This window comes from Doryrhamphus excisus, chromosome 8, assembly GCF_030265055.1.
Source record: "Doryrhamphus excisus isolate RoL2022-K1 chromosome 8, RoL_Dexc_1.0, whole genome shotgun sequence".
NCBI lineage: Eukaryota > Metazoa > Chordata > Actinopteri > Syngnathiformes > Syngnathidae > Doryrhamphus > Doryrhamphus excisus.
The window spans coordinates 18,210,754-18,236,834 of record NC_080473.1 but is presented as its reverse complement, the minus strand read 5'-3'; the positions used below and the strand labels follow the sequence as shown (position 1 = coordinate 18,236,834).

General features: G+C 41.9%; 1 protein-coding gene and 1 long non-coding RNA gene across 4 annotated transcripts in view; both read left to right on the top strand.

The window, feature by feature from the left end:
- LOC131134669 (uncharacterized) overlaps positions 1-18,714 on the top strand; it is an 80,951-nt gene extending 62,237 nt beyond the window's left edge. The window contains exons 2-5 of one of the 3 annotated variants that reach the window (XR_009131451.1): positions 16,391-16,502; positions 16,574-16,635; positions 16,958-17,077; positions 17,236-18,714. This is a non-coding gene — a long non-coding RNA (uncharacterized LOC131134669). Of the gene's footprint in view, positions 1-16,390; positions 16,503-16,573; positions 16,636-16,957; positions 17,143-17,235 lie in introns of those variants that run through there. The other 2 variants (XR_009131452.1, XR_009131450.1) reach the window with 2 other exon arrangements.
- Positions 18,715-19,894: 1,180 nt separating this feature from the next.
- phldb1b (pleckstrin homology-like domain, family B, member 1b) overlaps positions 19,895-26,081 on the top strand; it is a 63,007-nt gene continuing 56,820 nt past the window's right edge. Inside the window, exon 1 of the mRNA XM_058080686.1 lies at positions 19,895-20,047. Within this exon, the coding sequence (XP_057936669.1) occupies positions 20,021-20,047 (27 nt within the window). The 5' untranslated portion in view covers positions 19,895-20,020. The remainder of the gene's footprint in view (positions 20,048-26,081) is intronic.

The window sequence follows — 26,081 nt, the reverse complement described above, 5'->3', positions numbered from 1 at the left end:
CCAGCCAATCACAGGGCACATATAGACAAACAACCATTCACACTCACATTCATACCTATGGAATTTGGAGTGGCCAATTAACCTAGCATGTTTTTGGAATGTGGGAGGAAACCGGAGTACCCGGAGAAAACCCACACATGCACGGGGAGAACATGCAAACTCCACACAGAGATGGCCAAGGGTGGGAATTGAACCCTGGTCTCCTAGCTGTGAGGTCTGCGCACTAACCACCAGACCGCCGTGCCGCCCCACGGCGTTATATTTTATTATATTATATTATATAAATTTTATATACATTTTATATAAATTTTATATTTATTTTATATTATATTAGTATATTTATTATTTTTACAAATTTAAAGAATTTTTTTAGTTTGAAATTTATTTAAGAAAACTGGACTTTTTTTGAATTTTCATCTTCCACAATCCTTATGTAAGACAGGAACACACGTCTTTTTCTTTTCACCTGTTCCACCTATCCCGCCTTCATAATGTGAGCTGCATATTAACCAAGCCACAGCAACATTGTCATTATTATTGTTATTAACATTGCATTGCGGCCAAGAACTACTTTAATGGAGTAGTGACACCTCGCCACACCACACCACTAGCTACCAACCGGCTGGCGACTAGCGACTAGTCCACAATCAGTCCGAATGCCTCAGGCCACTAGCCAAAGGTAACGCTACATATTGGAGTTGCCACCACTGCTGCTGTTGTTTGGTTTTTGATTATGGAAACGTTATGCTAGGTGTCGCATTCCTTTTCTGTGTTCCTATGTGAAATAAATACACCAGGAAGAAAGTGTAAGTATGACACATTATCAAGAATGTACCTGTTACAACATGCCCACAACGGCAGGGATTGAAAATCATAATCAATCATGTTGGAGCTTTTTGGAGGTGTTTTACTAGCGACCTTTATAGGTATCTCCAAGCTGCCCCTTTTTATCCGTTTTCATATCTTTAGAATTTTTTTTAAGCACTTTTCCTTTAAGAACATTGAATCATATTTAGTGGTGGGGGGTTGGTGTTTTCATGGAAACTCACTGAAAAAGTGACATCGAGTGTCTTCATTGCCATTTTTGCTATTGAGACAAACATGTGACACCAGGCTTTCCATCTTTGTTCCACACTGGCCACTAGGTGTCAGTAATGTGACAGTAATGTTGGCTGAGACACACAAGCACCAGACATGATGGGCGGAGCAACAGCTTTAAATTACCTCACAATAATCCCTAACATAGAGTACTCTTGCGGTCATCAACTGAAACTCAACTCTGAACCTCCACCCTCACTTCCTGTCCACCCCACCCCTCAACCCCGACTCCCCTAACACAGGAACACATTTACAGCCACACAAACATGTACCAGTCTTATTGATGTCTTATTTTCTCTTATTTTGTACACTACTTTGAGTAACAGGAGTGTAAAGGTGACTATAGGGGTGTTATTTCATGTCTAGAGGGCTTTAATAATCTTCATTCATTCATTCATTCATTTTCTACCGCTTTTTCCTCACGAGGGTCGCGGGGGTGCTGGAGCCTATCCCAGCTGTCTTTGGCGGGGTACACCCTGGACTGGTCGCCAGCCAATCACAGGGCACATATAGACAAACAACCATTCACACTCACATTCATACCTATGGACAATTTGGAGTCGCCAATTAACCTAGCATGTTTTTGGAATGTGGGAGGAAACCGGAGTACCCGGAGAAAACCCACGCATGCACAGGGAGAACATGCAAACTCCACACAGAGATGACCGAGGGTGGAATTGAACCCTGGTCTCCTAGCTGTGAGGTCTGCGCGGTTGCAGGTAGAAGGTTGCAAACAGGTTTTTTTATGCTCTAAGTGGCAAAATATTCTATTTATGAAGAAGAATCCTACTTCACGGAAATGTACTTGTCAAAAAGAGAATTAACAGTGATAAAGGAGGGCTTACTGTATACTAGTTCAATTAATGAGAGGAACATATGAGGAATATATAACGTCATCTTTGACATCAATATTGATATCAGTATTTTAGTAAAAAAAAAAAAAAAAACATCAGAAATGTCTTCGAGACATCTTCCACTTCCGTTATTGGATTGGAAACGTTGACAGCACACACGTACAGTCAACTGCAGAGAAGGTTTTTGTTTTTTTAAATAGTTTTCCATTAGTGAGCCAAAGATGAGCTTTCCCTGTTTCCCATACGCGGTGAAATACCGCAAATCATCTTTAGAAGCCGTCATCTTGATGGTTCATTACGTTAAACTATCTCTAATCCAATGACTCTCCCATGGCCCCTGGCGATGAGCGTGGGGGTTGGGGGGGGGGATGAGGAGTGATGTGTGTGTTCATTGTAAAATTAGCAGGTTAATTGTTCCAGTGCCAAAGAGAGTCAGACAGCAATAGGATGCCATTTTAGTTAAAGTGTTGATTGTCCTTTACTGGAAGAGCCCTGGTTCTGCATCAGCAGTCCCACGGGCCATACTTCTATGGACACAGTGATTTTTACAGATGATGGAGGGAGGCCCATCATCTGCAATCGCACAGCTCCACCTAATGGGTGGAGAAGAAGACGACACTGTGCTAGATGAAGATGGTGTCCACATTGTGCTGGCTTGTCTGCACAGGACTAAGATGAGATAAAGAGACACTTTAGTGATCTCCAAAAGAAATGTTGTAATAAACGTACATAAACACTTGAGAAAATCTAATTAGTCACATAACGGGTTATTTTGGACAACACTCATATTTATTATTGGGAGACGTTTTTTTTTCTGAATGAAAAATGTTGCCATATATTGATCTTAGCCAGATATTGTGACGCCCCTACTGGGTCTACATTTTGTGGCCCAGGCAGGAATCTAACCCACGCCATCTGCACCAAAGGCAGCAGAGTGTAGCACTACACTAGCGTGGATGAAAGGTAATGATTTTCACTGAGCTGGCACACTGTCCATTCTGTCCATGTTATAAGTAAGATGGTCTGCAGTCTGCTTGCTTGATGGAACAATTAATGGAACCTTTGATGAGAAGCACATCATGGAGCCTGTTGGATGTGGAGCTTCCAAAGATGTTTTTTGTGAGAAAACTGTTCAAATACTTATTAAATAATCAAAAAGAATTATGAAATGAATTGGAGATCCCAAAGAAAAGTAGATTCATGAGAGCTATTGTTTCTATGAAAGAGAAGCTTGGGTCATTGGACACTCAATCTGATATCTCTTGGACTGGAGTCGTGAAGGATGAACAACTTTTCTGAAGGACATGACTACAGTCATGGACAAATATTTTGACTAAATCTGCTATTTATTCAGCAATTTATTGCAAAGTCCCTATCTGTCATGAAAATGACCTTAGTCCCAAAAAAAAAAAGCATTTCCACTGCATTTCAGCCCTGCCACAAAAGGACTAGCTGATATCATTTTGTGATTGTCTGGTTCACATAGTGTACAGTGGTAGAAAAAAAGTGTTTGCCCCCGTCCTGATTTTGTATTTATTAATTTGTTGGTCACACTTGTGATTTAGATAATCAATGACAACATAACTGAACATAAAATGCACTTTTTAAACGAAACATTTTATTAATAATAGACAAAAAAGCCCTGTGTGAATAAGTGATTGCCCCCCTGTTAAAACATAAATTAACTGTGGTTTATCACACCTGAGTTCAAGTGGAAAATGTTATAAAGCCATTTGAAAGCTTTGGGACTCCAGCCAACCACAGTGAGAGCCATTCGGCCAGAAAACTTCTTGATGATCTCCAGACAAAAGTTGAACTGTTTGGAAGGTGTGTCCCATTACATCTGGCAATTCAGACAAAGAACATTCTAGCAACAGTAAAATATGGTGGTGGTAGTGTGATGGTCCGGGGCTGTTTTGCTGCATTCACACTTACCATTCTGTGTTATGAAAGCAAGCAATCTTCTCCATGACAAATCTTCGCTATCGTCACAAGCATCTTCTGTCTCCTTGTATGTTTGTGCAGGTTAGAGGTGTCACCCTGGATGACATCACTTCTGGACATGAGACTGAACAGCGACGTCAAGCTGGTCATGGCTGGCGCCATCAACTATAAATATGACTTTAAATGTGACTTTTTAAAAACCAAACAATGTAGAACATCATCACAAACAAATATTATTATTATAATATATAATATATAATAATAATATAATATTATAATAATATAATATAATATAATATAATATAATATAATATAATATAATATAATATAATATAATATAATATAATATAATATAATATAATATAATATAATATAATATAATATAATATAATATAATATAATATATTAATATAATAATTTATAATAATTTGTAATTATTTATAATAATTTATAATTATTTATAATAATTTGTAATTATATAATTATTTATTATTATTTAGTTGCTCCAACATTTTACAATGTTGACTCTGCTTTACTTACTCTAGATCTGTTTCACAATGAGAGGGGAATTATTTTACAACCGATAATGAAACATGTAAGCTAAATTCTGGTGACTTGTACTACTAGTCCACTACTACTACTATTACTACTACTACTACTAGTCCACTACTACTCGTACTACCCAACACAGGCCTTTAATTGCTACATTTGATCCATGCTTGGCAGACACCACACGGAAGAGACCCACAAGCCCCGCTGTGGGTGGAGGTGTTTGCGCTTGGATTAAGACTGGGATCAGTGCTCAACATGAAGAAAAAATCAGACACAGCTCGAGAGAACTTGATTTACATTTTTTGCATGCCGTCGGTGGCGGACGGATGACCTTTGATGCAGACACGCTCGACTGGGTAACAACAGCGAAACGAGAGCTGTTCCGTCAGACTGCATGAAACGAGCCACATCAATTGGATTATTCCTTTGACTTTCCTCCTTGTGTGCAGTGAAAGGACGGATCCAGCATACATCACATATACAGGCATATAGCCAGCAGTGGACAGTTCCATTATGTGAGTATAACGGGGGTCTATGGATCAGTCCATGCACAATACAGCAGGGGGGTCCAAAGCCATGCTCCTGCTAATTTTCAAGTGTCTGAGCCTACACCACCTGAGCATCGCCGGTTGTGAGCCTCTTCAGATGTGCACGCACATCCAATTCCTGTTGAATCAGACTGCACTTCCGGAATAACAAACAAAAACAGACTGTGTACATATATTTATACTGTTATTCTGTATATTTTGTATTTTCATATTTTGTTTTTCATATTTTGTATTTTTCATTCTTTTTTAATAGATGTGTATGCACCTACTATACCAAAACAAACTCCTAGTATGTGTTTGATCATACATGGCAATAAACCTTTTCTGATTCTGATTCTGATTCTGAATCTTGTAGGACAGTAGGACAGTCCCCAACCTGTTTTGGCCCACAGATCTCTGGCAAAGGGGGAAGGATCCAACATTATGTCGATCAAATGGCCAGCAACCTCCCGTATGAGTCTGGGGTTTGCTTAGCTATGTTCATTCATTCATTTTCTAGGGTGTCGCCAGCCAGATCTATTCTCACATGTTCCAAAAAAAAAACAAATTTCCCCTTAATTCCACATCTCAGCCCATTCCAAGCATTCCCACACCAAATCACTTCTTTTGACATTAATTCATTCTCTACCGCTTAACCTCACAAGGGTCGCGGGGCAGCGATCCCAGCTGTCTTCGGGTGAGAGGCGGGGTACACCCTGGACTGGTGGCCAGCCAATCACAGGGCACATATAGACAAACAACCATTCACACTCACATTCATACCTATGGACAATTTGGAGTCGCCAATTAACCTAGCATGTTTTTGGAATGTGGGAGGAAAACCGGAGTACCCGGAGACGACTAACAATTATATCCTTAGTCGATTAATCTGATGCTTGTTTTATGATTAATCGAGTAATCGGTTCGGCCCCAGACGAACCAAATTAATATGAGTCACACAGTCAATGTTTTTTGCAACATTCATTCATTCATTTTCTACCACTTATCCTCACGAGGGTCGCGGGGGTGCTGGAGCCTATCCCAGCTGTCTTCAGGTGAGAGGTGGGGTACACCCTGGACTGGTGGCCAGCCAATCACACAAATAGACAAACAACCATTCACACTCACATTCATACCTATGGACAATTTGGAGTCGCCAATTAACCTAGCATGTTTTTGGAATGTGGGAGGAAACCGGAGTACCCGGAGAAAACCCACGCATGCACGGGGAGAACATGCAAACTCCACACAGAGATGGCCAAGGGTGGAATTGAACCCTGGTCTCCGAGCTGTGAGGTCTGCACGCTAACCTATGTTTCGCTATGTTCTGCTTACTAAAGAACAGAAAAAGGTATGAAGTAACTTTTATTAATGGAAAATGGAAGTCTTTCTTTTAGTGGGTTCCATGTTTATATAGTCATAGAACACAGTATTGTGTGTGCTTTCAAAGATCAACCAAAATGGCCTAAAATGGCCACTATTGAAGAGGTTGTCTTTTGGAAAATGGCCTGGATTGACTGAGTTGATAGCCGCCCGGCAAATTGCCTCTGTGTTGGCGCCATCCCCAGTGAACGGGAGGGTCACCTCCGTAGACGTTCGGGTTGGGGAAAGTGTCCTGATTGTCATTGGTGTGTACGTGACAAACGACGGCTCAGAGCACCAAACCTTCTTGGGGTCTCTCAACTGAAAGCTAGACCTCTTGAGATGGTGAGCGACCACAACAAACGTATGACCTCAAATACTTATTTACCTCAACCCAATCCAAATCCAGGCTTTTTATATCTTTATCAGGGGTACGTTTGCAAACTCAGCATACGTATTGTCTCCAGTGGAAGATCTATTCCTGGAGGGCCTGTATCAGTAGAATAAATGAAAACACTAGTAGGGTTCTGACACACACAGATGCACGCTGTTGGCGTACATGTTAGCAAAGGAGCGTATGTGTCCATGCATGTGTTTGTGTGTGAGAAAGATGTTCAGATATAGGGTCGGGCAGTGGACTGGGGCAGGGGCGGGGGGCTCCTTTCTGGGGATTTGCAGTAATTACATGACAAAATGCTGGCAAGTCTCTCTGGGTGCACGGCGCAGGCTCACGGGTCAGGGGACGGAGCACTGTGGGCTGGATCATTTCTAAATGTCATTCAGGTGGAGTCCCCTGTCAGCCGACATGGAGGGCAGATGAGTGGTGGAAAGTGTGGGGAGGCGGTGGGTTGGGGGTGTCACAGTGAAGGGAGGAGCTGCAATAGTGTTTTCTTATGTAGATTATTCTACAGCAGATGCCACATCCTCCTCCTTTCTTTTGTCCACAATCACTGCTTTCAGTGTTGTCATGTGTACAAAACACAGCTTGACAAATTACACCGTCAGTGATAGGTGTAACCAAGCGTGACGTTTGAACCCAGATGCAGAAACAAACACTTTATTGGCCAAAACAAGGCTAGCTAGACAATATAAACAATGGGCAAACAGGGAAGCATCATAATATTTTGCCAGTAGTATAGTCATGTCCAAAGTGAAACTGAGTCCCAATGATCAGGAACCTTCCTATTAAGTCTTTGTTGGTGTTCTGGTCTAATCTGGTTTCAGCCAGTCTTGGCAAGGTGACTGGGCACCTCAGCCAGGAGACCGACTCATGATGAAGTTCGGTTGTGATTATGTACGATATGTTGTAGGACCTAACCAAAACACTGTGGAAAATATTCCATTCCTAAAAGTTTTCAAGAGTCTATTGGGACCCCGGGGGGTGCTGTCGAAGTTCAAAGTTTTCCAGTTCTTAGGGGCTCCCAACTGGGCTGGGGCTCCAAGTAAGGGACCGCTTTGCCTCGGACGCAGTGCCTCTGGCACACTGACAAAAGCCTGAAGGTGAAATACAAACAGCAAACACGTCCACCCAGCTGGCGGTGTGCACTTTGACACCCCCACCCCCATCCACACCCGCCACCATGCTATCATGAGACTATTCAGGGTGGATGAACACAACTGTGCACTTCAGTCAACACGGACCATCATCATCAACACCCTAATTGTCTTCTCATTCTCTCTCTCTCTCTCTCTCTCTCTCGCTCTCTCACACAGCTTGGACACGCCCCATCCTTTCATAATGAACGCACCACCACTCTTTGTAGAGATGGTGCCCTGCAACTTACTATAATAATTATTATCAAAATAATAACAGTATACAGTCAGCTATGGCATGTCCCTCCCATTCTGTGTGGAAGTGGTAAGTTCAGAAAAAATAAATTTGATGCCAACTGGTGAGCTAGATGGCTAGCGTCCGTTTGGAGTCCCTGCAGGACAAGGGCTGTCAAAGGATTAAACATTTTAATCAGATTAATCACAATTTTTTACATGAATTCATGGTGATGATTCACCATCAGCAATTCCAATCATGGAAGAAATGATTAGAGCAGCAGATTATGGATCCATTGGAATGGCTGGTACACCTCAAGGTACATTTGTTTGGACAGATATTTCCTGATAACAAAAACATCTCGTACAAGTTCCATTTAAGATGATATCGAGTAACTTCCTTGGCTTCCTGGTAACCTACAGTAGATCTTAAATGTATAGCTCCAGCATTGTACCGCCCAAAAATGTCATCCTTAAATGACTCCAAATAACGGTACCTTTAATTATTCCACTGGATATAATAAATTAGTGTTACTTTTGGCCTAATGTTTACATACTCTTTTTTTTTATTTTTTGTACTATATAGACAGGTGTGTGCCTTTCCAAATCATGTCCAATCAACTGAATTTACTGCAGGTGGACTCCAATTAAGCTGTAGAAAGATCTCAAGGACGATCAGTGGAAAAAAGATGCACCTGAGCTCAATTTTGAGCTTCATGGCAAAGGGTGTGAATACTTATGTAAATGTGATTTCTTAGTTTTCTATTTTTAATAAATTCAAAAAAAGTCAAAAAAAAACTTTTTCACATTGTCATAATGGAGTATTTTGTGTAGAATTTTGAGGTAAGAGATTAAATTAATACAATTTGGAATGAGGCTGTAACATGACAAAATGTGGAAAAAGTGAAGCGCTGTGAATACTTTCCGGATGCACTGTATGTTTTTTATTGAAATTAACAAGGTATTCTTTAATGTAATTGCTCTTTTGTGTCCTTCTTCAACACTGAAAAACATATTGTTGAAGTAAATGATGGTAATTTAACATCTTAACCACGGAATCACACTTTGCTTTATTATATTCACTAAATTTCCAACAATCATTAATTCATTCATTCATTTTCTACCGCTTTTCCTCACGAGTGTCGCGGGGGTGCTAGAGCTTATCCGAGCTGTCTTTGGGTGAGAGGACACCCTGGACTGGTAACCAGCCAATCACGGGGCACACATAGACAAACAACCATTCACACTCACATTCATACCTATGGACAATTTAGCATGTTTTTGGAATGTGGGAGGAAACCGGAGTACCCGGAGAAAACCCACGAATGCACGGAGAAAATGCAGACTCCATGGCCAAGGGTGGTATTGAACCCTGGTCTCCTAGCTGTGAGGTCTGTGCGCTAACCACTGGACCCACGTGCCGCCCTCTAAATGTTAAATATTTGTAATACTTTATGTGACATGCATACAGTTCAATTTCCAGTGTCAATCAAAGAGGATATTTAAGATTGTGCATATGGAAAAATACTAACAATATCAACAAAACATATCTCCATTTCAACCATTTATTTTCCAGAATATTTATATTTATGTTAATTCCTCGATCTAGAAAATGAAACAACAATGCCATCATTACATGTTTGGATACAAATGTCCACTTACGTTATCCAGGAATGAAATCCAAGCATGAGAGCAGGATGGAAGTGTTGGAGTGGGGAGTGTCAGGGTCCTGGTGGCAAGGCATCAGTGCCTGCAGCATCATTACGGCGCCATCTTGTGGTGCCTACTCAGACCTTCCCTCTATATTCAATATACCTAGTATAAAAATATAAAAATATTTGTATATAAAAAAAATATATATAAAAATATATGTATTATAAATAATATAATATAAAAATATATTAAAAATACTTTTTAATATAAACAAATAAAACAAAAAACAAAAAAACAATAAACCTGGTATACTATGTACGTACATGCATTTCCTGGTGGATTAGTTTGCCTTGTCAGTGATTCCAAATCATCATGAACATCATGTGAAAAATGTATCCACATTTTTTGAAATGCACGTCATCTACATGATGCTACCTAAATATTAGATGTGATGATTCAATAAATATGAAGTGGAATAAAGAAGAACCCTTTTAGACACAGCCCTTGCTAACATCGTGCATTCATGATAAGCGTAGAATTGGCCAAATTCAGTTGGAGCATGAAGACCAAAGGCATCATGGCCAAGTCACCTTAAGTTTGCAGTCCAGGCTGTGAAAGCAGCCGAAGGTCCCTGCAGGAGAGCTGATTATCCAGCCTCATGCTGCCAATCTGGAAGCCATTGCATAGCAAAAGACACATCCCTCTAACCCCCACCAGCTCCTTGTAACCTCTCTGCCGCATCCCGGCCCCGGCGCGTCTCTCCTACTGCCGACTGCCGCCGCACCGAGAGGGAATTTACATTTTAATAGGCAGAGCTGCTCACCATCTCCATGAAGGCGTGCGCTCGGATGAACAGTAAGGAATGCGGCCAGCTGCCCAAGTTTCCGGGGAAGCCTCCAGACAATCTTCGGGCCAAAGAAAATGATTTTCTTTGGGGAAAAAATGATCTAGTCAGTCATGATTTCCAACACGCGAGTGAAGATCCGACACATTGCTTCAGACAAACATTTTGTTTCTGTACTCGTCATTTTGACCATCGCGTTCTGTTAGAGTGAATGCAACATGCCAATATCGTTTCCCTCATTTTACCTCATTTTAACTCATTTTACCTCCCAGCCATTTTCCAAACAACCATAGAAAATGAATGAATGAATGAATGAACCCTCCAGTCGGTAGCGGCCATTTTAGACCATTCGGACTGATCTTTCAAGGCACTCAGAAGATTGTCTTCTATGGCTTTGTAAACATGGAACCTACCAGTAGAAAGATTGATCTCCTGTCCTTTTTCTACGTTTTTATCACTCAGTAATAGAACATATGTATGTTTCAGGAAAATATCAGTTCCTAACTAAAAGGCTTTTTTTTGCAACGTGTAACTTTCTCTTTGACACAAATAAGTTTTGCTTGTGAGACAGCTGAAATATCGAAACTATACCAACATGTGGACCTGAACTATGTTTGTGCACACGTGTGCGCATGCGTGTGTGCATGTGCATGCATTAACATTTCTGTAACCATCTGTACTCTACACTCGTCCATGCTCGTTCACTTCTTCCTTCCTGTCGAGCGCTCATCAATTGCACTTCTGCCCCCTTGTGGCCGTTGTTATGTCTTAAAAGTGCTCTGAAATGTTACTGCAGAAGCAGAGAGACGCAGAAAGACGTTGTTGTGATCGGACGTCTTTGGTATTGAAAGATTAAATTGGTTTAAATTTTATTTGTCCAGGCTGCACGGCGGACGAGTGGTTAGCGCGCAGACCTCACAGCAAGGAGACCAGGGTTCAATTCCACCCTCAGGCATCTCTGTATGGAGTTTGCATGTTCTCCCCGTGCATGCGTGGGTTTTCTCCGGGTACTCCGGTTTCCTCCCACATTCCAAAAACATGCTAGGTTAATTAGCGACTCCAAATTGTCCATAGGTATGAATGTGAGTGTGAATGGTTGTTTGTCTATATGTGCCCTGTGATTGTCTGGCGACCAATCCAGAGTGTACCCCGCTTCTCGGCCGAAGACAGCTGGGATAGGCTCCAGCATCCCCCGAGACCCTCGTGAGGATAAGCGGTAGAAAATGAACGAATGAATGTATTTGTCCAATCACCTACAAACTGCAATGAAAGTTAACCATGGCGTCCCACAGGGATGCTCACTCCGACCAGTACTGTTCAGTCTTCACATGCTTCCTTTTCATCCAGGTGTTTGTATTTTCAGGGCGTTGATCGATGCCAAGTAGACTGTTCTGGTCAATTCTGATTTTTGACCTGTATCCAATTGTTTTCATGTCAGTGCAATTCAGATTTTTTTCAAATGCGACTCAGGCCTGGTTTGTATGTTGATATAAATCTGATATTAATCCGACATACTGTAGTCTGATTGGTCAGGTTGCATATAGAGTATATCTGACCTTTGCCACAAACGCGGCAAGAAGGTCACACACTGTTTACAAAGCGACAGACATCGTGCTTTTTCCTATGTGCTTCACTTCCTGGACGCTCTGCGTTCATGGAGCAAGTTACATTGTTTTGTAATGTGAATGACTACATAGGAAATGCAAACTGGGCATCATACCCTGCAGTGTGAAGGTAGCCGAAGAAGGTAGCTCCCTCCAAGCTGCAGCCTTCTAACCGTCATTCCCGCTATTCCAGCATCCAATGTTTATCCAGCCCAAACCAATTCCACTGTACACAAACGGCAATGAAGCTGATGTTATCACGGAGGCTGTACCTCGCTCTCCTCCCTCTTCCTGTCCAGAATGTCCAATCCCAGGGAATGTTCATGTGCGCTGACTTCGGGAGCAGTAGTGGCGAGAGCGGTGGGACTCCAAAGTCTCCACTACTCCTATGCCATGTCTACAGGGGTCACTGACATCATAGAGGTCCTACAGATATGTGTAGTATTAGCATTGTTAGCTTTGATTATATGTTATCTGCTGTTTATTAACATATTTTCCATTTCAAAGCAGCAATGCAAAGATGAATGAAAATACTTCACAGTTCAGCCCTCAGTCTTAATATGTGTACCCGTGTATCATATATCATATCATATATCCATATCATGAACCTTTTTGCATTCATTCATTCATTTTCTACTGCTTATCCTCACAACACGGGGGTGCTGTAGTCTATTCCAGCTGTCTTAGGGCAAGAGGCGGGGTACACCCTGGACTGGTCTCCAGCCAATCACAGGGCACATATAGACAAACAACCATTCACACTCACATTCATACCTATGGACAATTTGGAGTCGCCAATTAACCTAGCATGTTTTTGGAATGTGGGAGGAAACCGGAGTACCCGGAGAAAACCCACGCATGCACGGGGAGAACATGCAAACTCCACACAGAGATGATGGAATTGAACTCCGGTCTCCAAGCTGTGTGGCCTGCGCGCTAACCACTCGTCCATCTAATTGGCTGTACATCTGAATATGCTATGTGTTTGTCATATTCAAATGTGATTGTTGTCTTGTCCATCATAACTTCAATATGCACATTTTACTAACAATAGGACATATTATATACAAATATATACAAATTATTAATATTGGGGTTGATCCGATCCATCCGCCACCCATCAGTATTGGCTGATATCCGTGAAAAAGCATGTGATCGTCCTCTGAAACTTCTGTAAAACAAACAAAAGGACAGGAGGTCAACACTAGGCCAACACTAAAGGACTGTCGTCCAGTCACCTCACTGCTACCCCAACCCACCCACACTAAAACCCGAAACAAACCTGAAAACAGGATCTGGGGCCCGTTGCCCAAAAGTAGAATTCATTTATCCCAGATCAAATGACTGAGCCACCCCAAACCAGAACGTCTATAAGCTAAATTGGTTGCACAAAGCCCAAGCCAGGATGAGTAGACACGGATTAATCAAGCCAGGTGAAACCGAATCTCAGATCAGTGCTCGTACATGGCTTCTGTCCATCGAGTACAGAGTCACTAGTCGACAACGACATACTTTCCCCCGACAGAAGCAGAAATCCTCACGTCTTACGAGGACGGAAAAAAGAGCCAATAAAAAGTGTAGTGTGCTGAAGGTGAAATGTTAACGTGCACACAAATAGTGTTATATTTGTAACTAAATGCTTATTTTCATGGGAAATAAGTATTTTTAGTGTTGTTTATGTTGTGGCATAGTTGTTTAGATATTTTGCCGAAATACATATGCCTACATTGGTGTCAAAATGAAAGTTACGCTTTAAATGTATCTTTTCACAAAAAGCTGTTTTTCTCTTTTTTTGTAGTCGGGAACTGATTTTTTCCTGAAACTTACCTATGTTCTACTGCTGGTTACTAAAGAACAGAAAAAGGTACAAAGACATTTTATTCTCTGTTTCCAATTTCCCCCAAAAAGTGAACTTTTCCTTTAATCCTGTCACCAAAATGTCTTTTTTTCCTCCTCTGACAACTTGTTGCTAAAGGAGACATTTGGGAGGAGCGTCCCTGTGTGAACGGGGCCTTCATTTGTGTCCCGGGTGCCTTATGTTGTTCTCCATCTTGGATGTGGTTTGTTGATCCTCTGATTTTTTATTTCTGATGTTTGTATGGTTTGCTTTTGGACAATAGTGTTCTTCCTGAGGGAGCAATTAATTAGTTTACTTTTTCCCAACTTTGCCTCTGTCTCTGCGTCCACTACAGACCCAGATGTTACATAAACAGTCATGTACAGCTAATTGGTTGCAGGATCTGACAGCACGTTCGAGGTGAAGGTGTCTGTCAGATGGAAAGTCTGTAAAAAAAAAAAAAAAAGTAACTGAGTAACTGAGAGCTTTGAATGTCACCAAAGGCATTAAAGGACGACGGTACATGTGACTGAAGGTCAGATACATGCTAAGTGATGTCACATGAATCTTTCAAGTGATCCACGATCATTTGAAAATATGATGATGAACATGACCTATCAACCTGGGAATAATCCTTTTGAAGCCGAGCTTGCACAAAGCCAGTAGAGGTCCAAGGGTGCTGCATTCTTGGTGGAGGCCCAGTAAATGAACCTAGCTTCACCCCTCCAAAGTAGAGAACCCTTGTACTCAAGACACTACTCAATATTTTAACCTGTAAAATAGTTATACATTAGCATGCAAAATATACACACATCCACAGGATTTGTCCATTGAACTTTTTAACATGTTCTGAAGTAAAAATGGCTGAATTTGTAAATTTCCTGATGAAATGTGGCTTCCACTTGTTGCTCTTCTTGGCTTAGTGCACCTCTTATTACATTATTAAGTCCTGTCTACTATTTGAGTGCATACAATAAGTGTACTGACCTGGGTCATGGTGCCTGTCAGTTTCTGTCTGTCAGCAGGTGGCCAACAATACAGAAACATTTATACACCTTGGTGTAAATTCCCTTGTATTTAATGAATACAATGTTGCAGACAAACATTTATATACCCACACTGTTGTAAATTCCCTCGCTTAAATGTAATGTTTAGTACAGGCACTGTTCAGGGCAGACTTCATGTTGACTTTGTACCAGGCAAATTGCGTGGCAACTAAGGGGTCCTCAGTAGGACCACAGCCTAGCCGTTTGGGCACATCAGAACGCTTGTTCTTGTACTGTATATATATCTGTCTACATTAGTGATAAATGTGAGTTAATGGGCTGTTAACGATCGTTCGCGATATGCAAATTAGGGGGCGAATATCATCATTGTTTTGTGTAGCCTGTGCATTATGTTGACATTTGTGCTAGCTAAACTGTTGGCGCCATTTTCATTGTGAAGCCAAATACAGTATGTGTGTGTAAATTAGCATGTGCTACTCTAAGCTCGTGACTTACATTTATGCTAATGTTAATTCATTACAGAAACCAGACTTGTTAAGACATTATACTACTCACAAATTAACCTGTTTTCAGCAACTTCTGTTCTCTCATTTTTTCCTGCTTAGCTTAGTGCGGGGATTTTTAGTTGTATTTTGCCCACTCTGCTACCCCAGTGTCTAGCAGCTCTTTGTGCTATTCTCGTACCAGTCCTTTTTTTGTTGAATTTTGTTGTTGTTTTCTTATATTTTTGTTCCAGGGCTCTACATTAAAAACAAAAATGACTTGCCCATGGGGAATCCTTTGATTTGCTGCCGCTAATAAAATACTTGTTTAGGAGGCACTGGTTCATCACTTTTTGCTGTTTTCCTTCAGAAGTTGTTGAAGAATTAGACCATGTTGGCAGGGACGCCATGATAGATGTTTTCCTACTCAAACCATCGCTGATTGGTTGATCGCGAAAAAGAACGGGTGTGGGACCGCGGTCTAAATAAACAATTGTGATTGGTCCATTTCAAGATTTGAAATGGTTTGGTTTGCAAATTACCACTGGAATTACGCAGTCCGTGTTTTACCAACACCCAACAAGAACCGCTTTTAAAAAAACTCTTGGCAGTATGGCATGCTAAAGTGCACTTGCCAGACGGGAATATCACTGATTGGATTTACTTGCCCCAATTTTGTTTTAACTTGCCCCAGGCCATCGGTACATCGTTATTGTCGAGCCCTGTGTTCACAGACTTTATTGTAGTAAATTTGTTAGATGGAACCTCATGTCTCTGTATTCTAGAATCCAAATTAGTGGCTACGACCGCCCATGACAACAACATTATTCTTGCTAATCCTGTGATATGAATGTCATAGGTGAGGCACTGCAGTACTCCCCTCCCTGGAAGGATGGGAGCGTACATGAGCTGGGTTGTTGCCATGTTTCAGTCAAGGAAGTCAAGTGGTCAATGAGGAGATGGTGGATAAGGTGACTCTCGCTCGTGAGTGAGCAGATGAAGAACAGACTTAAGCTGCTGCTGAATATGTTTTGTCCGACAGGAGAATTGGGCGAGGCTGGCGTTGTGATCAACAATCCGGCCTGAGTTACCGCAATGGGGACAGTAAGTAGACCAGAAGGCTTTTATTACTTTGGAGTTGTTGTTGTGGACATTTCCTACAAGATGGATCTCCACGGTGTACGGGTGGTTGTGCAGCAGTGGCAGCAGAGCCCGAGATGCTGTGTGAATGTGCTTGAATATTCACACACTTAGATCAACTGTTGATTGTATTCCTATACAAGCCTGCTCCAATAACATCCAAATCAATCATTCATTCAATAGCTGCATAATAGATGTGCTTCAAGACTCTAAGTAGTGCAGTGGAGTCCGCCCAAAGCAAACACAACACTGCAACTCATTGACGACCTGTTCCTCACAACGACAGAATGACAGAACATCAATGGAGGACAGATCAAGAAGGACCAGTGCTCACTTCGCAGCTGACTTGCACTCAGCATCATGCCAACCAGCATCCAGCAGAAGACGTCATGACGCTTCATGGGATGTGGGTTTTGGTGTTGGGCATTGTGCATACATATGAATTGATGTATCACTGGTGGGTGTTGTGGAAAAGGGGCAAGGCAGGGGGGTCGGCCAGGTCGGGGCATGAGCACGTTGGTTTCATGCACACCAGATCAACCACGGACCTCATCTCATTGACAGGGCCTGGGGATCCGGCAAAGTCTGCTCATTGCCTTCATTGATCTCAAGGCTGACTTTGACACGGCCCACTGACTCTCATTGTGGAACCTCCGTGGCCGCGTCCTTCCACTAAAGCTAAGCAGGCTCTTTACGATGCTGAATGATATTGCAGAGACCTTTCATGCTGGCCCCACCCCCCATCACAAGCCTCCGTCCAGGTTTGGGATGGAAAAGGAAGCAGCCTCCTGTCACACCAGCAGAGACTGACAAGAAAGAGGGTGAATTCTGACATCTAATTGGTGTTTGCTCCAATTGGCATTCACTGAACAATTACTGACCTAGTGGCCAATGTAGAGTACTACATTCACAATTACAATTCTTCCTCCACCTTGTATTTGTATTTTAGCACATTTAATTACACAATTTCTATGAAAGGACAATCACATCTATTTGATGCAACTTTCACCTACAATTTTATTGTCATAGACACCTCAAAAAACACTGCAACATCTATTGCTATTTGGGGTAAAAACAAAACAATAACCCCCAGGGCATTAATATACAGCAGGGGTCGGCAAATGTTTTGACTCGCAGTCGTATTGCTTTAACAAAATTTATGGGGGGCCAGACTATATATTTTACACGTAACAGTCCATATATGTAAAAGTGTGTGTTGTGTCCCCTTTTTTCAGGAGCACTTTGTAAACAGTCGACCACATCAAATAACGACATTGATAAAACAGCTACTTAAACCATCAAAAGGTTGGCTTAAGCCATGATGCCAGGTTGTATGTTAAGTTTAAATTAAATACTTTGGAAAGAACAGGCAGGCCGTATTCAAACACTTGGCGACCCGGATGTGGCCCCCGGGCCATAGTTTGCCCACCCCGATATACAGTGTAGGAGAAGATGTAGTGCTAATGCCTGACTATAAAGGCTCCACTGGCGTTTAGTGCTACTTTTTCTAGCTAACTAAACCTGGGGTGTTTGTTATTCATCTGAAGGCAACAAGCACCATGGATGTCTAACACATGATATCTAGCTGCAGCAATCAGCCCAATGCAGGGAAGGAGCAAGGTGTGATTGGGAATCTGTTTTCATGGGAAGATGGGAATCGATTGCCAAGACGCGAGTCTTCCCAGCAACATGGTTAACAGAAACGTCTGCCCAGAGAAATGAGTAATTACAAGAGCCCCCGCAGATGACCCTGGCTTTCTTCTTGATCATCAGTGCTCATAATGAAGAAGAATCCATAGGTGTGTTGGGTTAAAATCCTCAGCAACCTCATCACTGAGCTACTGTGGCAGGAGCTACTGTGTGACACTACTGCCCTCCAGTGGACAAAATGTATGTTTACAGTCCAATTTTATTGTCATAGACACCTCATGAAAGCCTGCAGCTTCTATTGCAGTCAAATACAGTATCTCTATGGATAAAAGTGGACCAACAATAATACGAAAACATTTGGCCTATATTTTTATAAACTGATGGACTTCCCCAGTTGTGTTTGAACCATCTTTTTCCTGAATTACATGGAGGAAGTTAATAAACGTAAGACAATTAATGGATCAGTGCTTTGCTGTCTGGTGTACAAACTAAATCTGTCAATGATTAGAAATTCATCTAAATTCATCATACTTTTCTATGGAATTAATCGCCGTTTGAATGAAATATGCCATATTTTCTGGATTTTATGAGCAGAAAGATCAATGACAGGACGTGAATTATATGCATAAACAGACCATTTGAATCAAGCTAAATCGATTTCCATAACACCAGTCTGTGTTAGTATGAGGCGTTGCGTTCAAAGACGTCATGTCATTTACAATTTACTCAAGTGAATGTATTTTCTGGGATTTCTGAGCATACTTAAATGCAGCAAACTGTGTTTGTGGGGTGGATATACAGATAAAGCATGTTTTTCGGTTAACGTCCTTTTTTTTTTTTTTGCTAAACTTCTGTCTTGGTTTGCGTTCGTCCAGTTGTTTAGGTCCAAAATATCACAAGGTGTGCTTAAGCCGTCAGCTTGGATCATGTGACTGCATGCCGAGTTAAAATATTAAAGTTATTTTATATTAATTGAATTATGGGAAACCATACCAATAACCTAGTTTATTTGTACTTCTGAGGCTAATTGAGGTGTTTTTACTCACGGGAATCGGTTGAGAAATGTGGAACTAGTATCTTTATGCTGTGCTTGGCGGAAGTAGAAAGTAAATATGTGCTAAACTTTGTGACCTGAAATGTGGAATCCTGGGAATGTGTTAAAATGTACCAACTGGGGATGGAACCGGCACAACGTTAAGTGGGATGTTGAATGTAAAATGATTTTCCACCGTTAGGGGGCGCCAGAGACGGCATCATTTGAAATGTTGTCAATTATAAAATGCCGACGAAATGTGGAAATGCGTTGAAAGGAGTCACGTGAACAGAAAAAAACAACAGAAGATGACTTTTAATGGTTTTTAAGGTTGCAGTACCGTGGGAGGGGAAAGTACCATCACACCCTTTGACTTGACGTCAAGTATCGCAACACATGGGGAAGTGTAGGGAATGACGTGTGTGTGTGTGTGTGTGTGGTGGGGGGCGGGTCAGACTGCAGGGTGTTGTGTCGGGGAGGCTCCCTAAAAAGAGGGCGTGTCTGTTTTCCAAGTGAGTGAGCAGGATGATGAACTCGGAAAGTTCTCACAGGAGGAGGAGGAGCAAGGTTGCTGAGTCAGAGCGCATGTCTGGACTGCCAGTCCAAGCCGACACCGCTTGGACTTCCTGACACAAACTGGTGCTTTTTGTTGGGCCGGATGAAGCCATGATGCTGAAGAAGGTACACTTCCAGGTAGGAGCGTTTCTTCACATTGTTTGGAAGCAAGTATACTGGTATAGGATACAATGTTTTTATGACAACAAATCTTCCATCCAAATACACAGCATAGTTTAGGAAATGTTTGGACCTTTTGGGGTGTTTTTATATCTCAGCTTTACGCTCATATTAACCAATATAGTAGGCATGAAAAGACTTTACATTACATAGATTTTACACACAGTAATATGTGTCGCTAGACATGTCTTCCCCAGTGCCAGGACAGACAGGAAGTGATGATTTTCAGAGTTGAGTTTTAGCTTGCTAGCTTACTTTTATGAGGGATTATTATTTGTGCCTGTTGTGAGATGATATGGTTGTCAGTAAAATAAACATGTACAGTATGTTAACTTACCTTTTGGCAGTGTTGCTGTGGAAGATGGCGCTATTATCTCTTCCTCTTTCTTTTCCCATCGTGACAATTCTCACATGACATTTCTCACCTCACATTCTCACATTTAGCACGATTTGCGCTCGTTGGTAGCATGCTAGCTGCTAACATGAGGTATATACCTTATGCTGCATATGGCAAGGTGTCAAATCACCATGACGCTAGCTGCTGTTGAGCTATGCTAATGGTGGTATGCCAACATCGTAGTACTACATACATTTGTACTCTGATTACTGCATCATACGACTGCATTATACTACTATATACATATGTACTCTTGTACTCTGACTACTGCATCATACTACGGTATATGTACTCTTGTACTCTGACTACTGCATCATACTACTATATCATACTACTACATATGTACTCTTGTACTCTGACTACATGATACTACTCCATACGTACTCGGGTACCCTGGCTACTACATGATACCACCACGTGATACCACTACATACCACCACAGGATACAAAACATGACACCACATGATAATACTACATTACATTACTACATCATACCAATACACGATGCTACAATGTGATACTGTATGATATCACTACATGATACTACCACATGATACTACATGCTACCACAAAATGATAGAACTTCAACATGATACTACGTGATACTACTACATGACACCACTACATGATGCAACTACATGATACTACCCCATGATACTACTCCAGTACATGCTAAACTGCTAAACTATCATAAATGATAGTAGTAAATGCTATGACTACATGCTACTATATGATGGTTGAGTGAAGAGAGTAGAGTAGCATCATGAGGTCGCCTGTGTCCACATTCCAGACGGCGGTGTGGAATGTTCCGTCCAAGAGACCTTTCCACATAGACTTGGCATCCAAGTGTCTTATTTCTCTAAAATGTCTCTAAAAAGGTTTCAGTCGTACTTTTCTTCTCTTCATAGCGATATTTACATCAGGTGAGACTTAGGCTGAGGGATTGCCATTGAAAGTCTCGGTAGCCGTGGATTAAAAGCTGCTGACTCCTGCATCTGCTACCTCAGACTAAGTTATGAGCGAGGTGCACAGAGTCTTCAAATAAGTTTTTGGCTTTCCTGAGGCAGATCCTGGTGAGTCTCTATGATGCGAGTGTTTTGCTGTGCTGGAAAAGAATGCTAGGAAGCCACAGAGAGATGTTATTTTTCTCCTCTCAGGAAATAAGTCTCTTCTTCGCCAAATCACAACCCAGGTGGTAAAAAAATAACAATCACTTTCTCTGTGTAAAATAGTACCATCGCTTCTTCTAACGTAGTACATAACTCGGCCCATCCTAATGATGACTGGCACATTGATGAGCCAATCACACTGATATCACACCGGCTGCTTGATGGCTGGACCTTTGTCAAAAGAGCGAGGAACTCCTGCTAAAGTTTCATGGCAATCCAGCCAAGATGCCATGAAGGTTAGTGAAGACTCCGACTAAACGGAACACCCTTTTGGAACATCTGATCCTACTTTGGAAATACGTAATACAGCAGTTTTGAAGTATCACTGTCAAATTTGGTAATGGTACCCATTATGTCACTGTATGGTCATATCACCTTGTACTTCGGTACGTGACAAAAAGAAAATGAAAAATTTAAAAAAAAACTTAAACTATATTAGGAAAGCAGGAAGTGAACAAATGTAACAGTTACTGATTGTAAAAGTACCAGATGGAGGGGTAGGATTTAATAAGCTTAGCTTCTTCCTACTCCTTTTGGACATGTGGAACTGTGAACTGATTATGGGATGCACTCAATTGTAATCTGATGCATGTTCAAATGAAATAAAACCATTACCATTACAATTAACTAAATTGAAATGGGATTAGGTAAGCACTCAAGCTATGACCACATTATGTTTTCCAAACCTTTCTTTCTTTTTCCGTGCATTTTCCAATGCAGGTAATGGGACCCACCTATTTCAACTATAAAGCCCTAAAAAAGTCCCAAAAAGCCAGGAGTCTTCTCTTTCTAGCCCATCCCAAAACAATGTGTTGGGGCACCAATATGTACCAACTGGGAAAGAAGAACCAGTATATGAACAATAGGAATATACAACCAAAAGATGCGTGTATCAGAGTCAGTATCATGGCCACTTACTCCATGGACAGTTGATTTCCAGCTGATTTAGGATAGCAGGAAAAGTGGTGGTGAGGAATGTAAAGCATGTACTATGTATGTACAGTATGTGTATGATTCATAGAGTGCTGTAACTTTGTGTACACAAACAAACAAGCCGTCACAGCAGCGGTCAGGTCACATTGTTGCAGCAGCTTTAGCCACGCTGAGCCGACGAGAAATAAAAATAACAGCTACCGTCAGTCAAGGATCGCTCTTACACTGCTACACTACTCCTTGTACTACTATGACTGTATATGTGTATGTATACTACTACTGGGCGGTGTACTATTCTGACGACTTTAGCACTTAGCTCACACTTGACATTTTATGAACACAAGACCTCTTTATCCAGAAGAATCAAGTCCTTGTGTTCACTTTGGGCCCGACTCGACTGGACTGCAGGGCTGGGAGGGTGAGGCAATGTGTGTATTTTGTGTGTGTGTGTATTCTGTGTGTGTCTGTGTGTGTGGGTGTAAGCCAGGAGAGCAGCTAGTAGACATAGCAGTTTGTTATCCACACTGAGTGTTTTGACAGCAGCAGACGGTCTGTGTGTGTGTGTGTGTGTGTGTGTGTGTGTGTGTGTGTGTGTGTGTGTGTAGGCGTGCGGATACGTGTGTGTGATGGAGAAGTAAGTGAAAGGAAGACATCCTTGGTGGATGTTATAAGTCTGCCATGTTGTGACACATCATATTTCTATCATTACTGCTGCTACATGATTAGGATTATTATTTCAAAACACAATATAGCAACCCATCCACCTCTTAAATCTTTCATCTTTCATCACTGTGTTTTGTATAAACGCAACTGAGTTGATCAGCAGCTTGTCTCCAACTCACGTCTAGTCAGCATGTGTGAGCACAAAGCCAGCATTAGGAATGTTGTATGTTTTAGCATTACGGAACATCCATCCATGCATCTAAAGCACCCTTACCAGTCAATGATGGGGCCATCCCAGCATTCCAGACTATTTGCTCGGAGGGAGAAGGCGATGGATAAGTAAACACTGCCACCATGTGGCCGATGAGTGGTGAAACAGGTGCTGTATGTTTTCATACCTGAAAGTTTCGACTGCAGTCTTCCTCAGGGTGGATATTCCTTGTGAAGGCAGGGCAACAGCGCCACCCCCATCAGACTTCTGACCACATCCCAGGTGTGAGAGAGTGCAGACGCTAACTTTAGTCTGTTAAAAGAAGAGTTCAGAAAGTAGGAATGTTAGACCAAATGAACCTCATTAGAGGTGTAACTACCCTGGTCCAGTAAAGAGTTCATGCTTCTTTTACTGATGTCCTCGATGCATTTATTGCTCTTCAGTGCATTCACACGCCATTGCAGGACATTGAAGCATCGTAAACATATAATATAATAGTTTTTTAAACAAAGTTATATTCACCTTGTTCTCCATGTGGACCAATGGTTAGACGTTCCGTTCTCCAATGTGCTTCTCTACTACAGCAGACCGTATAGTAGATGGAGATAGTAGTACAGTAGATGGACATAGTAGTACAGTAGATGGACTTAGTAGTAGTACAGTAAATGGACATAGTAGTAAATGGAGATAGTAGCACAGTAGATGGGTATAATAGTAGATGGAGATAATAGTACAGTAGATGGACATAGTAGTACAGTAGATGGACATACTACTACAGCAGATGGTATAGTAGGTGGAGATAGTAGTACAGTAGATGGACATAGTAGTAGGACAGTAGATGGACGTAGTAGTTGTATGGAGATAGTAGTACAGTAGATGGACGTAGTAGTAGATGGACATAGTAGTACAGTAGATGGATGTAGTACTAGATGGAGATAGTACTACAGTAGATGGACGTAGTAGTCGATGGAGATAGTAGTAGATGGACATAGTAGTACAGCAGATGGACATAATAGTGCAGTAGATGGACATAGTAGTGCAGTAGATGGACATAGTAGTGCAGTAGATGGACATACTACTACAGCAGATGGTATAGTAGATGGAGATAGTAGTACAGTAGATGGACATAGTAGTAGGACAGTAGATGGACGTAGTAGTAGTATGGAGATAGTAGTACAGTAGATGGACATAGTAGTACAGTAGATGGATGTAGTACCAAATGGAGATAGTAGTACAGTAGATGGACGTAGTAGTGCAGTAGATGGACATACTACGACAGCAGATGGTATAGTAGATGGAGATAGTAGTACAGTAGACGGGCATAGTAGTAGTACAGTAAAGTACAGTACTTCCGATTTATGTGTCACATGACTCACAATACATTTCTTAATAAACTAAATGTACAATAACAAACAATGAAAATTCTTGCTGTTGTAAATGTAGTGACCTCATCAGCGCCAGCTCCAAGAGGTGATGTCTTTGAAAGACCTTCAGTCCTGACTTGGCTCCCCTTCATGTTTCTTTCTGTTGCTTGGGCCACCGACTAAAGCTGAACTTTGTACTTTTGGCAGAGAAAGTAGCGTTCCCAGACGGCAGTAGCGCTCTTGCGACTGATAAGAAATGTTTTGTTACATGAATCCATTCTCTTCCGAACACAGACCCTCTCTAAACCTCCCCCTCACTGTCAACCTGAACTGATAAGCGGTAGAAAATGAATGAATTAAAATATTAAAGATAATCGTGATCAGGATGGGGCTGCAGGACAGCCGCAGGTATGTGGTACTACCATGGAACATCACTGATGGCCTCCAAACCTTGTGAGGAAGGCTAGACCATCTGAATTCACAAGGCTGGTTCGCGGCTGGAGGGGGAGCGTCCAAACATCTGGCCGTAGACCAGGTATCCACTTGGTCTAATAGGATGCAGACCCCGGACTCAGACAGCCACAATCCCTCCAGCGTGTCCTTGGTTTAAGCTGAGGCTTCCTCCTGGTTGGGCATGACACGGTCTGTCCAAATCATGCAGATGCAGGTCTGATGATAGAACCACAATCCTGATCACAGACCTGCGCCCTAAGATGTCCTGGTGCCAGGTCCGCCTACGTCTCATCTGAATTTCCGAACCTCCTGGACAAATTCAGGCTCCTTCTCCATGAGAGAGATGATGTTCAATGTCCCAAGAAATACATTTGTCAGACAACTAGGAGGTTGCCAGGTGAAGGGGAGATCCTGTGTGACTGTCTTGGACCCAACCTGACCAAGCCCAACATCACATGTTCGTCCCTCCTGCAGGCCTGGCTCCAAGGTGAGGACACGATGTCTCACGTCCAGGTGAGGTGTGTTCACTCCTTCACCTGCGCTTTTTAAAGTAATCTTTACTGTCACCTCCATTCGTTGCCCATGTACACGTCATAGTAGAAGGTGATGCGTTGGCGGTAAGGGATGTGAGGTTGAACACAAGGACTGGGATTGAAAGCTAAATGATGATTTACTGCGTCCTGTCAAACTAGCCTACTTTGACAGACAACTGAAGTTTCTGATTAGTTGAGGAAGCAGTGGAAAGACAGCAAGGGTGTGTACATCTCTTGTAGTTTTCCACTCGTGTCCCCCTAAAGACGTA